The sequence below is a fragment of the Ochotona princeps genome, chromosome 4, assembly GCF_030435755.1.
Source record: "Ochotona princeps isolate mOchPri1 chromosome 4, mOchPri1.hap1, whole genome shotgun sequence".
In the NCBI taxonomy this organism is placed as follows: domain Eukaryota; kingdom Metazoa; phylum Chordata; class Mammalia; order Lagomorpha; family Ochotonidae; genus Ochotona; species Ochotona princeps.
The window spans coordinates 47,050,154-47,065,841 of NC_080835.1; the positions used below are offsets into that span (position 1 = coordinate 47,050,154).

Sequence of the window (15,688 nt, forward strand, 5' to 3'; positions counted from 1 at the left end):
AGAACCGCCGCCAGGCTCCCACCGGCTCCACCCTCCCCTCCTCCACGCCCTCCCTCGGCGGTCCCCCGAGGGGAACAGGCGGGGCGCGGCGCGCCGGGCGAGGGGGGTGCGTCCGCAGCGAGACGAGCTCCGCCGCCCCGGAGTGGCCGCCGCGGGTTATTAATAAACTCCCTTCTGCCCCGGCGCCGCTGCCGAGGCCGAGCGTAGGAGCGGCGGGGCCTGCGGCCCAGGCTCAGGAGCGGGAGCTGGAGCCCGGGCCCAAGCGGGCCCGCGCCGCCGCGCTGAGGGCGGCGGCCGGGCGGAGAATAATGCACACTGGGTAAAAACACATTTATATACGAACCTCCGAGAAAATTTTCCAACAATTCCTTCGTCCGACCACCATGCACCAGGACAGGAAACAGCCGTCCGGCCCCCAGGCCCCGCAACCCGCATAGCGCCGCTCAGGCCCGGCCCCCAGCCGCCATTGGGCTAGCATTATGTCCCTCATTGGCCGACTGCGACTTGCCATTGGCTCACAAGTGGCTGACACCCAAGGAAACCGCCTGCATCCCGTCCTCTCCTCTTGACGTCAGGCCAACCTGGCCTTCCAACTCGCGCTTGAATGGCTGGCGCCAAGGGCGGAATCGAAGTTCCTGTGTCTGACTGGTGGGTAGGTCCGCCCAACCCAGACCGACACCGCCTTACTGACGAGTGAATTATGCCTATTCTGGGGCCCCAGCGGGAGGCGCCATTTTGTAGCGAGGGAGGGAGGCTGGTCCTTGTGATCACCCGAGAGGGAGAAAGGATTGCCGGCCGCCATTTTCCCCACAGGGGCGAGCGGGCGGCCTTGGAGCTCCCGGTGGGCTTGGCGGATCGTGTTCTGGAGAATGGTCGGCCTTTGCCTAGCGATTGCTGAGTGTTCTCCCATCGGGAGGGCTGGGGAAGGGAGAAGTGGGAGACAGGGCCTGAGCACTCCCTCGGGACTCTCGCCGCCGGCTTGAGGCCTTTCGTCCCCGGTCTGAGCTCTGCCGCCTCGCGAGCTGCTCTGTGCCGGACACCAGCTTGCGAGGCTGCCTGCGCTGCTCCCAGCGCCTTGGGCCATCAGCTGGCGAAGGGAGGGCGAGCCTCCGGCCCTGAGGAACCGGGGTCGGAGCTGGGCTACGCGGGCCGGGAGGTGGGGGGGGTGTGTGTTGAACTTTCCACGCAGCCACCGTGTCTGCTTCCGAGCCTTCAGTATATAAATTTCGGCTCCAAATTTGAGGTTGTCCGGTATTGTGTCACTGCATTCTTTTGTTTATTCTTTCCTTTTTGGGTGTAGCAACATTAAACAAGGTGAAGAAAGCGTTCAGTCGGGCGCCCTAAACCTATTAGTAAGTGGGAATTCGTGGTGGCATGTGTGGAATAGGCTCTGGTAGGTGTCGATCCGCTCCGTTTCAGAAAGGTCTGAGAGGGAGATACCATTGCTTTGGCAGCCAGACCAAGTGAACACGCGGTTTGTAGACTCAAGATGTGTTAGTTGGGAGTGGCAGGTGAAGTGGAGTTCCCAAGACAGTGAAGAGGCTGAGCCACTGCAGTGGATCAGGAGCCTACTTAAAAAGACAGATAGGAAGTTGTTTGATACAGTGTTTTATATTTGAATTGGTGAAACCCCCAGGATGTTAAACTGCATCATTCATAGCCAAATGCTTTGCTAGGGACACATTTTTCAGAAGATAAAAGTAGTTCTGATAACCTCAGATCTTTAAAAATACTACGACCTTGGAAGTAGGAGGAAGGCACTTGAAACTGGAGCACTTCGCTTTTTTACTACTTGTACTCAGTGGGTACCTTTAGTGCAGAAGGTTGAGATGAAAAATAGATTTAGACGCTTTCTGTACTTTCTCGATGTTAAATTTGTGTTTCATAGTCAGTCTTTATTATTATTTTTTTAAGATCTAATTTTTATTTTAAAGGCAGATATACAGAGGAGAGACAGAGAGAAACATCAACCCTCTGTAAGGCCGCCCAGAGATGGGACAACCTTACCTATCACGAGAGAGTTTCCCCAATGACCTCCGAAGACAAGGCATGATGCAGAAGCAAGAGGTTTTATTCCATCACCAGCACGCTGGGGCCAGGGTCAGTACCTCACACAGGAGGCTAGACACACTGACCCCGAATCATTGTATAGTATTCTTTTTAAAGGCTAAACCAAGGCTAAAATCATAAAACCGTAAACATAAACAGGGAGGGGGCCACTCAATTAGGGGCAGAGGCTAGTTGCAGGTGCCCCTTATCTCTCAGGCTCCCAGGCTCTATCTAAACTTAATCATGAAATGTTCGTTCAGCTATTCACTGTCCTCTACCGCAAGCAAACTACAGAAAGCAAAAAAAACAAATCTTTCTGTCCTTTTAATCCTAAATATTCCTTTTCACCTCTGATGGCTCACTCCCCAAGTGAGTGCAACGGCTGGAGCTGAGCCAATGCCAGAAGCCAGGAGCTCTTCCGGTCTCCAACGCAGGGTGCAGGGTCCCAAAGTCTTGAGCCATCCTCAACTGCATTCCCAGGCCACAAGCAGGGAGCTGGATGGGAAGCAGGGCCGCCAGGATTAGAACCGGCCCTTATGGGATCCCAGTGTATGTAAGGTGAGGACTTTAACCACTATGCTATCACACCGGACCCCAGTCTTTATTTTTAGCCAATGGAAATATTTTTTCAGCTTTGAGTATCATGCTTCTAGCCTATTCATTAAAACTGTACAATACAAAATCACAAAAAGAATTTTAAATTTGCCTTGTAATTATAGGTTGCACTCACAGATCTTTTGTTGTATATAAATTTATTTCTGATTATGTTTATGTGAGAGGAGTTAGACTGGGTAGTAGGCAGTTAGGGTTTTCTGGGTCCCCAAGTCATTTTTTTCTCAAATATAAAGGGTTATTTTCCCCACCATGTCTTGGATTCCCAAGACAAATGCATATCTTATCAGGAATGCTTCCCCAGGAGACAAGGGTGACATTAACATATCTATTCCCCACCTGAAGCCTCCGCCCAATTCTGTCTCCAGCCATTGCCAAGGGGGAGGGCTTCAGACTGGCCTCTTTATCATTAGAAAGGGACCAAGGAAGTTGGCCAGTGACACCTTTCTGGCCTTTTGTCCCAAGGCCAGGTACCATGGAAACCAGGAATTTTCTTTGTTTATGGAGAAACATCTTTGAGGGGAACCTTTAAAAGATGCTTTCCTCACCATTGATACGGGTTTTTCTCTCTTAGCTTTTCCTCCTGCCACTATGGCAGGGGACTAGGGTCTTTTAGCTTTTCCTCCTGCCACTATGGCAGGGGATAAGGGTCTTTTCTATCTCAGAACCCCCTCCCGTCACTAGGGCGGGAGTCTCCTTTCTTAGCTTTCCTAATAAATCTTACTTTAAAATGAAACTGTGTCCGCATGAAAATTCTTTCCTGCGAGACAAGAATTGAGGTTGCTGCAGTATTCGGGGTTCAAAAACCCTACAACATTTACATAGTTGACAAGGATGTATTCCCATGTGGACCACTGATTAGGATGGGAAGGGTCCAGGTATGGGGGGAAGTGGATGAAACAATTGGTTCCAATTTTTCCCCCCCTAACGTCTGGGGGCAGAGGTGAGAGAAGGGGAGGGCCTCTCCCAGCAGCCTTACCACACCGCCCAGGTTGAAGGACAGCCACTTAATGTCATCCTAGGATCACTAACGTGTTTTTAGAACTTGCTGAGTAGTTGTCAAAGTTGAATAGTGGTGCAAGGCTTTTAAAAAGACTTGTTTATGTTTATTTACTTTTATTTGAAATACAGATTTTTACAGAGGTCTTCCTCTGTTGGTTCACTTCCTAAATGGCCGAAACTGAGCCTATCTGGAGCTAGGAGCTTCCTCTGAGTCTTCATCTTGATACAGGAGTCCAAGGACTTCAGTAATTCTCTGCTTGCCCGATCTGTGAGCAGGAAGCTGAATGGGAAATGGAACAACCCAAACACCAAACCAGCGCTCATATAGGGCACTGGTGGTTTAGACAGAGTTAGCATGCTATGCTACCCCACTGGCCTTGCCAGAAAATAATTCTGTGATTCAAATAAAGACCATCAGCTGGAGTATGTCTCCTGTGCAAGAGCAGGGGCCCAAGCACTTGGGTCATTTGCTGCTGGTTTTCCAATCAAATTAGTAAGGAACTGAATTAAGAGTAGAGCAGCCAGGATTTTAATTAGTGCACATAAGGATGCAGGTGTTGCAAGTGGTGACAACCTACTGTACTGCAACACCAGCCTACACCCATTATGATCTTGTCACAGTTATTGGAAACTTAAGTAAACACTGTTTACCAGCAACTATCAAAATGTTTATAGTATTCAAAATCATCCACAAACTTAAAATTTTCCCAATTTCCTTATTTTTTTCTTTTTAAGATGTATTTACAGAGAGAGGGCAGACAGATCCATTTGCTAGTTAGCATTCGAAGTGGCTGGAGCTGAGCTGATCAAGAACCCAGAGCCTCCTCCAGGTCACCCATTCCTGTGCAGATTCCATTCTCTATTGCGTTCCCAGACAAGTAGGGAGCTAAAGGGGAAGCAGAGTACCAGTACATGAACCAGTGCCCATTAGGATCCTGGTGAATGCAAAGCAAGGATTTAGTCAAATTGTGCTGGGTCCCCCATGTATTTAATTACATCCTATCAATGAATGCCTTGACAGTATTTTACTGTCATTGCCATTCCAAGCTCTTAAGTGTAGTTTAGACCACTTAACCTAATTTTCTAAATAAGAGCCAGCTTATTGTCACCACTGTGTTTATAAAGCACTTAGTTAAAAAATTTGGGAGGATTGGTTTTGACATATTTATATAAACACAAGGAATTTGACACTGAGTTTGTTGTGTCCAGATTTTGAGATCTGCAGAAATCACCAGGACTCTGAAGTCGATCCAAGAATGTAAGGATGGTTTATTTAAGTTCAGCACATCCGAGTCTGGGTTCTTGGTTGAAAGCAGACAGCTGGCTGACTGGCCAGCTGGGACCAACACCCCTTACTTGGAGTGTGGCCCCAAGCAGCACATTCATAGGGTATTTATAGGGGCAGTCCACAATAGCCTGCAAGGTGAGGGGAAATACCACACATTCCGTACCTATCTAGGCTGGACAGCACCTACTTAATTACTTGGAGCCACCTGTGAGATAACCAGTCTTAGGTGGGCCTTGATTCATAAGAATTGGGGTGCTTCGGTACTAAAGGTCACGTAAGCCTTTTAGCTTGCAAGCTCATACAGTTTCTTAGTAGCAATGAACCAAGAACAAATAGTTGGGATTTTTTTTTTTAAGATTTATTTATTTTTATTACAAAGTCAGATATACAGAGAGGAGAGACAGAGAGGAAGAGCTTCCGTCCGATGGTTCACTCCCCAAGTGAGTCGCAACAGCCAATGTGTGCCGATCCCATGCCGGGAACCTGGAACCTCTTCAAGGTCTCCCACCGCGGGTGCAGTGTCCCAGTGCATTGGGCCGTCCTCAACTGCTTTCCCAGGCCACAAGCGGGGAGCTGGATGGGAAGTGGAGCTGCCGGGATTAGAACCGGCGCCATATGGGATCGTGGCGCGTTCAAGGTGAGGACTTTAGCCGCTAGGCCACGCCGCCGGGCCCATGGTTGGGATTTTTTTTTTTTAATTATTTATTATTTAACTTCATTATTGATACTGAGGTTCTTCAAGTTATTCCATGTTCTCCTTGGGAAGCTGGTTACAGATGTGCCACTTGATTAGAATCTGTTGCCTCTAGAAAGTCCATCCATTTAGTTTACAATGTTTTGCATATTAGAGATTTTTAAGATTTATTCAGTTTTATTGGAAAGGTAAATTTACACAGAGAGACAAAAAGATCTTCCATCTAATGTTTTCACTCCCCTAATGGCTGCAGTGACCAGAGCTGAGCCAATCCAAAGCCAGGAGCTGCTTCTGGTCTCCCACATGTGGGCAGGGTCCCAAGGCTCTGGATTGTCCTCGACTGCCTCCCCAGGCTACAAGCAGAGAACTGGATGGGGAGTACATGAGCCATGAATGGCACCCATAATGGATCCTGGTTCTTGCAAGGGGAGAATTAGGCAATTGAGCCAGTTGCACTGGTGTCCAGCGATGGATTTTTTTTTTTTTTAGGATTTATTTTTATTGGAAAGTCAGATATAAAGAGAGGAGGAGAGACAGAAAGGAAGATCTTCCATCCGACGATTCACTCCCCAAGCGGCTGCAACAGTTGGAGCTGCACCGATCTGAAGCCAGGAACTTCTTTCAGATCTCCCACGCAGCTGCAGGATCCCAAGGCTTTGGGCCGTCCTCGACTGTTTTTCCCAGGCCACAGGCAGGGAGCCAGGTGGGAAGTGGGGCTGCTGGGATTAGAACTGGTGCCAATATGGGATCCAGGTGCGTTCAAGATAAGGACTTTAACTGCTGTGCTGTCGCGCTGGGCCTTTGTTTTATTTTAAAAAAATTATTTATGTATTGGTTTGTTTCGCAGGTGGCAGTAGTGGTCAGGGCTTGGTCAGGCAGGAACTATAAACTTCATCAGGGTCTCATGTAAGGGGCAGGGCCCAAGCACGTGGACCATCTTCTGCTTGTCCCAAACAAGCTGGATTAGAAGTGAAGTAACTGGGGCCCAGTGCAGTAGCCTAGTCGCTAAATCCTTGCCTTGCAGGAACTGGGATCCCATTTGGGGACCGGTTCGTATCTGTGCCGCTCCGCTACCCTTTCAGCTTCCTGCTTGTGGCCTGGGAAAGCAGTCAAGGATAGCCCAAAGCATTGGACCCTGCACCTTCATGAGAGGCCCAGAAGAGGTCCTGGCTCGTGGCGTTGGATTGCCCCAGCTCTGGCAATTACAGCCACTTGGGGAGTGAACCACTAGGTAGATGATGTTTCTGTATTTTCTTCTCTCTGTATATCTGCCTTTTCAGTGAACGAAATAAAATCTTTAAAAAACAAAAAAATGACGTAGTGCAGCTGGGCTGTGAACCAGGGCCACAACCTGCTGTTGCAGGCAGGTTGTTTACCCATTACACCACAAGTGCCAGGTTGTTGCAGGCTGAAGCAAGGTGTCAGGAGCTTCTGGGTTTCCTACTGTGTGTAGCAGCTCAAGCAACTGAACCATCTTCCGCTGTCCTGGGTACATTAGCAGGGAGCTGAATTGGAAGCATTCAGGAATGCTCCCCAACCGGGGTGCCTTCTTTTTTTTTTTAAAGAGTTATTTATTTTTATTGGAAAGGCAAATATACAGAGAGGAGGTGAGACAGCGAGGAAGCTCTTCTGTCCGATGTTTCGCTCCCCAAGTGAGCGCAACGGCTGTAGCTGAGCCAATCCGAAGCCAGGGTCTCAAGGCTTTGGGCCGTCCTCAACTGCTTTCCCAGGCCACAAGCAGGGAGCTGGATGGGAAGTGGGGCTGCTGGGATTAGAACCGGTGACCATATGGGATCCAGGCGCATGCAAGGTGAGGACCTTAACCACTATGCTATCGCGCTGGGCCCAGCAGCTTCTTTTTATTTTAAAGATTCAGAAAGGCAGAAGTATAGAAAGGAGAAATAGTGGTGTTCCAACTGGTTTACCCCCTGAAATGGCTAGAGCAAGGGCCATTTGAATCCAGGAGCCTAGAGCTTTGCAAGTGCTTTGTGTTAACTCATCTTTTCCTGATCCCTACTTACTGATTTACACAGAATTCTCGGTTTTTGGCAACTTGAGATTCTGCTGACAGCTATGAAAAATATACTAGTCATTTCCTCTGGCTGGCAGCAAGGACATTGAACAATGCCTGGAGTTACCATCAAAGACAAACAACAGTTCATCAGATGGTGGAAGAGGACCAAGGTGAGGGATGCAAAGTGACGCCTCAGGGACAGAGACCTGGAAAGAATCGCCAGACAGGTGACAGCTGCCAACAAGAAACAGCAGAACAAGTGATGCTGGGTTAATAAATTGCCTCATTCATAAGGCTAAAGAAAAAATATTTATACTAGAGTTTGCAGATCTCTTGGACACAGAGTTAAGAGCCATTGGTAAACAATTGTTTGTTCTGACACAGCCTCAATACTGGAAGGGACACATGCATAGGAGTTGTGATCATTAGGGCTAAAATAAAGCATGGTTTTGAGAAGCCTTGTATGATCATGTTATTTAAAATGTTCTCAATGTGTATATTGATTTAACTGTAAGGTAATTAAGCAACAGGTGTTTTGTTCGTAGCTAACTGAATGATTTCCCTTATTTCAAGTATTAACTGCGGTTATTCTGAGATAGCCCCCATTGCTAATGTCTTGGATTTGAGTACACAGCCAGGCTCTGATGCTCCCTTGGGCCATCCCTCTGGTCTCACTGATGATCAGTCAGCTCCCCTGCTTCCTCTACTAGAGATAACTAATGGGATTGGTTCAAAGGTCAGGTTGCTCCCTCTGGACTGCACATTAACAAAATCCAGAATTTATCATTTCAATATTAACATTCTAAAACTATCTGAGCTATTTTCAGGAACTTAAATCTAACACTATCTGAGCTATTTTCAGGAACTTAAAATGGGCTAATGATCAGGTTGTCATCATACCATCTTCAGAACACACTGGTCTATTGCTGACCAACTCAAGGGAGATCTTTTATACCATGAGCCAACCAGAGGCCTCCACAATGCTCAACACTGCACCTCATTTTTTTAAAAAAAGATTTATTTATTATTGGAAAGTCTTATTTACAGAGAGGAGAGACAGAAAGGTCTTCCTTGCACTGGTTCATCCCACAAGTAGCTTCAATGGCTGGAGCCAAGCTGATCCAAAGCCAGGAGCTTCTTCTGTGTCTCCCATGCATGTGCAGGGTTCCAAAGCTTTGGGCCATCCTCTACTGTCTTCCCAGACCACAAGTAGGGAGCTAGAAGGGAAGTGGATACAAACTGGTGCCCATGTGGGATCCTGGTTCCTACAAAGCAAGGACTAAAGTCACTTGGCCACCGCACCAGGCCCTGAACCTCACTCTTAAGATCCACTTGCCTTCAGTAGTTGCTGCTGCAAAAAGTTTAAGATATATTTATTTGAAAGCTATACAGGGAGAGATAGATCTATCTGCTGGTTGACTTAGCTGTCTTCACATGGGGGTGCTGTGACCTAAATACTTCAAGGATCTTTCAGCTGCTATTTCTTTTTTTTTTTTTTTCAGTAGTAGTAGTATTAATTTATTGTGACAATGTAAAACATACAGAAAGTTGAGTTATGGTAAAGACAGTTGTAATCCCATGAGACAATTATCATTTTGCTGTACTTGCTGTATCACATGTCAGTTCAACTCACTCATTAGTCCCTTTTTCATGTATTTCACATTCTCCTAAACATATATTCGATTGGGGAGATCTCCAAAGAAACTGTCCGAGGTGTTCTCAGTCCAAATTCTTGTGTGCACTGGAAAGTACAGGGCCCAGCATTGTCCCATCACCATGATCAGCTGGTGGTTGCAATTGCTGGGTTGGTTCTGTTTTCAGCCCCGACTTCCACTTGAACCAATGGGTGTTGCAGTCCAGCCTGGTTCTGCCCAGCACATACTCAGCCCTCACATAAACCAGTGGGAGCTGCAGCCTAGTTGGAGCGACCCACAATAACCCCCACCCGGCCCACCCCCTATCCTGGTTTGCCAGTATGTGCAGCAGACTAGTCCAGTCTGTCCCCCATCCCATTTGGCTCTCATATGTGTCAATGGGTATTAAAGCCTTGTTCCATCTAACCAGCTCCACCATGCAGCCCACACAGATGCTGTTGGGTATCTGTGTAGCCACTCTAGCCCCTGCCCTAGTTTTCGTGCCCTCCCGTGGAAGTGGTAACCCAGGAGGGAGGAGCCCACTATTTCCCTCCCAGGCCTCTCCCACTCCCACAGTATGCACTCTCCAGGTGGTTCTGTGGTTTGACTTGACAGAATTAGACCCCAGTGCCAGTTTCTGCCAGCTAATGCTGCGGCTAAGCCCAAACAACCCTCACCCAGTAGGAATAATCAGCCCAGCCTGGCTTTTCCCTGATCTGGTCCACAATGAGGCCCACAGGTGTTGTAGCCCTGCCCAGTCTGGTCTGCCCCCATCCCAGCTTACACTCTCCAGTGGGAGTAGCTGTCCTGAAAGGGAACCACCTCTTATTCCCCTGCCAGTTCCACCCCCTCCCTTCCTGGTTCTCATGCGGGCTGTTTGGCGGTGCGGTCACATCCAGTATAGGAAATCTCACCTTGGCATTCCGTATTGTGCACTGGTTTGTGTCACGACTGAACCTGGCTCAACCCACTCTGTTCTGGTGCTTGGATTTGCCAGTGGATGATGTGAACTGATTCAGCCTGGTCTGCCCCCGACCCGTGCCAAATGTATGCCACTGGGTAACTTTCCATGGCCTGTTCTGGGCTGTTTCCTATCATGCTTCTTGCACTTGCCTGCAGGGTCTGTGTCCTGCCAGAAAAGTTACCCAGGCTCCTCCATCAGAACCTCTCCCAGTGCCGATTTTATGCATACCAGGGAGTCCATGAGCCAGCCCTACTCAGTTCACCTCCTGTCCTAGCAGGAACAGTGGCTTTTCCTGACTGGCCTTCAACCCTAACTGGTTCTTGTTGTTGGATGTTTCAGCCCAGCCATGGCTCGTCCATACCCACATATGGCCCACGCATGGCTCAGTAGGGGCTGAAACCTAGCCTAGTCCGTCCCACATCTACCCTGGTCCTCCAGGACACCAGAGGGTGTTGGAGGCTGACCTGGCCCATGTGTTCAGTCCCAGTCCACACTTGTGCCAAGGGAGACTACAACCGTTTCTTGATCAGAACGCAGCCCCCATTCCAGGCCAGGCGCCCCATGGTGGGAATCTCAACCCAGCTAGGTTGTCCCCTTAGCTCCCCAACTGAGCCTGTTCCCAGATCACACTCCTGCCAGTGGTTGCTCTGACTCAGCTTGGCACACACCCTCACCTGTCCCGACCTCTGCCTTAGACACTGTGGCTTAACATTCCTAGCTCATGCAGACCAGTAAGTGCAACAGCCTAGCTCGGCATGACCTGTGCTCCATCCTGGTTTCTAGTTTCGCTTGTAGGCTAAGGTTTGCTCCATCCTGCCCAGTCTACCCTGTTCCATTACCAATTGACACATTAGCCAGCTGTTGGAGCTACTTTACCCAGCTTGTCTGACCCCCAGGTCTGGACCACATGTTCACCACTGGGAGCTATGACTCACCAAGGGAGTTTTCCAAGTTCCTCCACTTGATCCACTCCCAGACCCAGTTCTCATATATGCCATTGGGTTTAGGTCAGGTTCAAGCGAAGTCTGGCCTTCCATTTGGCCTGGTATGAGCTGGTGAATGTTGCAGCCCAGCCCACCCCACACCCTATTCAGGATGCACATTCAGGTGCTGCTGCCTTGACCAGTCCAGACAGTTGTGGGCTCCTTTACCTGTGATTGATGGAAGGCTCCTTGGTCACACCTAGCTTAGTCCATCACCACCCCAATTCTTGAGCTAACCAGTGGGACTAGTATTTCCACAGGGTTTGGCCCACACATCTCTCACAGAATCTACTCCCGGATATGGTGCTAGTTAATGTCATGTCCCTGCCCAATCATCATGTCAAGTAACAGGATATGATTCTGCTGGACAAGCCCCGAGTCGTATCGGCTGCGATTTCATTTGAGCAGAGAGATGATACAACATGTGCCCATATGTGATGGCTACACGAAGCCACTGAAGCACAGGGGGCAACCCTGCTGCAGGACTGCTTGCTTTTTTTTTTTTTTTTTTAACATCTTAAGGCAGGATTAGTTTGGGAGGGGTTCGGGCCTTAGGGTTGGGGTAAATGCTGCTCCCTGCAGGGTGGCAGCTGATGGGGGTACCCCAGCCAGGTCGGACTCAGGCCAAAGTCATTGCCTTTTGGCAGTGACTGAGTGCTTGGCTTTCTCCAGGTCTAACAGAGCTCTTCCTTCAGGGTAAGTACACCATGAGGGAAATTTGGAAACTGGATTAAAGGCCTGGCTCCACCCTGTTGCTAGTGACTGAGTCCTTGGCTTTCAGTGGCGAACTGTGGGGGTTTTAAAGATATGTAATTGCTGCCTAGGGACACCCATGAATAAGGCCAGTGTGAGTGTACGTGAGAGATGAATTCTGGGTGACTCACAGTAATGGCATCACGAAACCTTTTGGCAAGTGTGGTGACTGAGACCTGATGTTTTAGGGAAGAGTCCATAAGACCTACTTGGGCCAGACTGATTCACCAACCCAATTAAGAATCCTGAGATGGGTGGTTAGCATTGAGCATCACTGATGGCCACACCAGTCCCACACCAAAGCTATGGATGGGGGCCTGTCTGGCAGGATTAGGTACCAGTACATAACTGGGTGGTGGAATAGTGGATTGGGCACACTTGGCAGGGTCAAGACACTAACTAGCTCGTGAGAGAACTAGGTCTGGGGCTAGATTCTATAGGGGATGTGTGCAAATGCGTTTTAGAGTGCTCATGCAGGTGCTGCAGCCTGGACCTGCCCCACTTGTTCCCGACCCTTATATCAGTGAGCATCAGTTAGTTTCATGGTCACGCCTAGTTCACTCCATTACAACAACCTCTCGAGTGGGAGTTGTTCTTCCTTAAGGTTGGGCTCACATATCTCCTAAAGAATCATCCCACGGACCTGGTTCTTTTGTGTGCTGGTTGGTGACCTCTCCCTGCCAGACAGGTCCCAAGCCATAGCTTACGAGTGCACTGGCATGTGGTGGTCAGTGATGTTCCTTGCTAACAAGCCTAAAGCAGGACTTTCATGTGGGCTGGGGCATCAGTCTGACCCATAAAGATCTTCAGGTATCTCCCCTCCAAATCACTAGGTAAACCCCTCGCTTACCTGCAAGTACAGCGGCCCTGTCGTTGGGTGTCCCTCAGGATTCATTTCGCAACTACATGCACAGTGGCCTTATCCATGGATGTCCCTAGCCAGTAATTCCATACCCACAAGACCCCAGAGCTTGCCACTGGGCTGCCAGCAGGAAGAACCACAATACCAGTTCACGCTCTGGTATCCCAGAAGCCCAAGACAGTCCCCCACCCAACAGGAAGCCTGGGCAGGCTTGGGTACCACTACCCACAATCACATGGCTGGGTGATCCAGTCAACCACACTGCTGCTCAGACTTACCTGGACTCCACCCTCCAACATGGCCAGGAAGAAACATTTTAACGTTTTTTGGTAGATGCTTTTCATCATGTTGAGGTACTTCCTCTTCTCACTTTTCTTTCAAAAAAGGAAAGACAGGTTTTATATGCTGGTTAATATCCCATATGCACTGAGCCAGATCAAAGCTGGGAACTGCAAGCTCCAACTTGGTCTCTCACTTGGTGGCAGGACCCAACTGAGCTGTCACTGCTGCCACTCAAGGTCTGCATTAGCATGTCAGCAGCTACCACAGGGCTATCAAATCCAGGCATATCAACATGGGTCACAATTATCCTGAGTATCTAAAAAAATGTTCTTGAAGAAATTAAGAGGTTCTAATAATAAGCATTTATAATACAGAGCTTCAAATAACTAGCATAATCAACCAACTCAGCTGGTACAATTTATAAATACAAAATGGATATGGCCATATCATACTATCATAAATGTACAGTACTGATAAGCTTTGAGTCATGTGTTATACTACACACAAGAATGAGGTTCATGGACTGCCACAGTAGCCTAATGGCTCAAGTCCTCACCTGACACACACTGGCATCCCATATGGGTGCCAGTTCTAATCCCAGCAGCCGTGCTTGTGGCCTGGGAAGACAGTTGAGGACGGCCTAAAGCCTTGGGACCCTGCACCCATGCTGGAGACCTGGAAGACGTTCTGGGCTCCTGGCTTCAGACTGGCTCAGCTCCAGCTGTTGAGCCGCTTGGGGAGTGAATCAATGGATAAAAAAATCTTCCGGTATCTCCTCCTTCCTGCATAGCTAACTTTCAAATAGTAATAACGATAAAATAAAAAGGAATGAAGTTCACAGAAGAGGCAGATACCTGACTAGCTGAGGTGGATCTAAGAAAGCCTCTGGAAAGGAATGGTGATGTTGGGCACAGTGTGGTAGCCTATTGCCTAAAGTCCTCACCTAGGATCTCATTTGGGCAGTGGTTGCACTGCTTCCCTGCACCTGTGTGGGAAGATGAGGAACCCAGAAAAGGCTCCTAATCAACTCAGCTCTAGCTATGTGTCCACTTGAGTAGTGAACCAGTGGACAGTTCTGTCTCTCCTCCTTTCTGTAGATCTGGCTTTCCAATGAAAAAAAATCTTAAATCTGTGAGAATATGCATAAAATTTGTGGTATATAACAGGATAGCTTTTTCTAAAAACTTAGTGTAATTTCAAGTCATTAGTTTTACATCTGGCAATGCCGACCCTGGTTAAGTTGCGTTAGGTCTTAACAAATACATAATTTAGTGATATTAATGTATGACTTTGTACTTGCTGCAGGAGCATGGCACAGGCATGTGGTTTGGCCATCCCGACTCCATATTCTGGTCTCAGCAGGCAAGTACAGTACATTGTTGTACATGGTGTCACTATCTTATTACTTGCAAAAAAACAGAGTAACTTCCTTTATTTAATATTAATAGTTTCTTTAAAAAAAAGTGCATGGCTTTAACTTATGCAAAACAACTTTGTGGTACTGCTCACCATTAATAAAGATCAAAGGAATTCACACAAATCAGAATTGTTTAAAAAAAAAAAGCAGATCGGGCCCGGTGGCGTGGCCTAGTGGCTAAAGTCCTCGCCTTGAAAGCCCCGGGATCCCATATGGGCACCGGCAGTTCCACTTCCCATCCAGCTCCCTGCTTGTGGCCTGGGAAAGCAGTCGAGGATGGCCCAATGCATTGGGACCCTGCACCCGCGTGGGAGACCCGGAAGAGGTTCCAGGTTCCCGGCATCGGATCGGCACGCATCGGCCCGTTGCGGCTCACTTGGGAGTGAATCATCGGATGGAAGATCTTCCTCTCTGTCTCTCCTCCTCTGTGTATATCTGGCTGTAATAAAAAATGAATAAATCTTTTTTTTTAAAAAAAGCAGGTTATATGTGGAAAATGCTGTACGTAAAAAAAGTCGGGAGGTCTTAAAATATATTTACCTAATGATATGAACTAGTATACCATGTTCAAACACCCTACAGTCTCATCTAAAAACTAAAACATAAGGCTCATAATGTATAAGAAACTATTAAACTATCGTTTGAACATCTAGTTAATTCTAAGGTATTATCTCAAAATTTGTAAATGCAAGTTAGTTTGGATTACACAGGAGACTGCAGCACATAATACCCAAGACATGCTAATAGATTTTTTCTAATTAAACAAAACCTCTGAAAATTTTCACTGTGTGTATGGGAATAACTAAATTCTTTATTTGATGTTTATTAAACAACAACAATGTGGAAACTGGAAATACGAATTTCAAGGGTAGTGAAATTTTAAAAAGAAAGCTAGGTTTTGGGGACAAAAGATAAAGACAAGAATACTACTCAATATTGCCCCTCTATCACAATGCTGCATATACACAATTACTCCATGTTTATCTTGTTGATTTTCGGTAACAGTGAAATACCATTAAGCAACCTGGAGTATACAACTGGTGTCCAGCTTTACGACTGGGGGAGTAGAAATACAGTTCATTGAAGTTTTTCCCTACACATTTTAGGCTGAGTTTGGTCAATTTTTCTGGGGGA

The 15,688-nt window shown here is 47.7% G+C and overlaps 1 protein-coding gene across 3 annotated transcripts in view; it reads right to left on the reverse strand.

Moving 5' to 3' along the window:
- Positions 1-483, reverse strand: part of ZNF143 (zinc finger protein 143) — a 34,861-nt gene extending 34,378 nt beyond the window's left edge. For 2 of the 3 annotated variants that reach the window (XM_058663399.1, XM_058663398.1), the window contains exon 1: positions 344-462. In XM_058663399.1, the coding sequence (XP_058519382.1) occupies positions 344-385 (42 nt within the window). In that variant the 5' untranslated portion in view covers positions 386-462. Of the gene's footprint in view, positions 1-343 lie in introns of all 3 variants that reach the window. The other variant, XM_058663400.1, reaches the window with a different exon arrangement.
- Between the last annotated feature and the right edge of the window lie 15,205 nt (positions 484-15,688).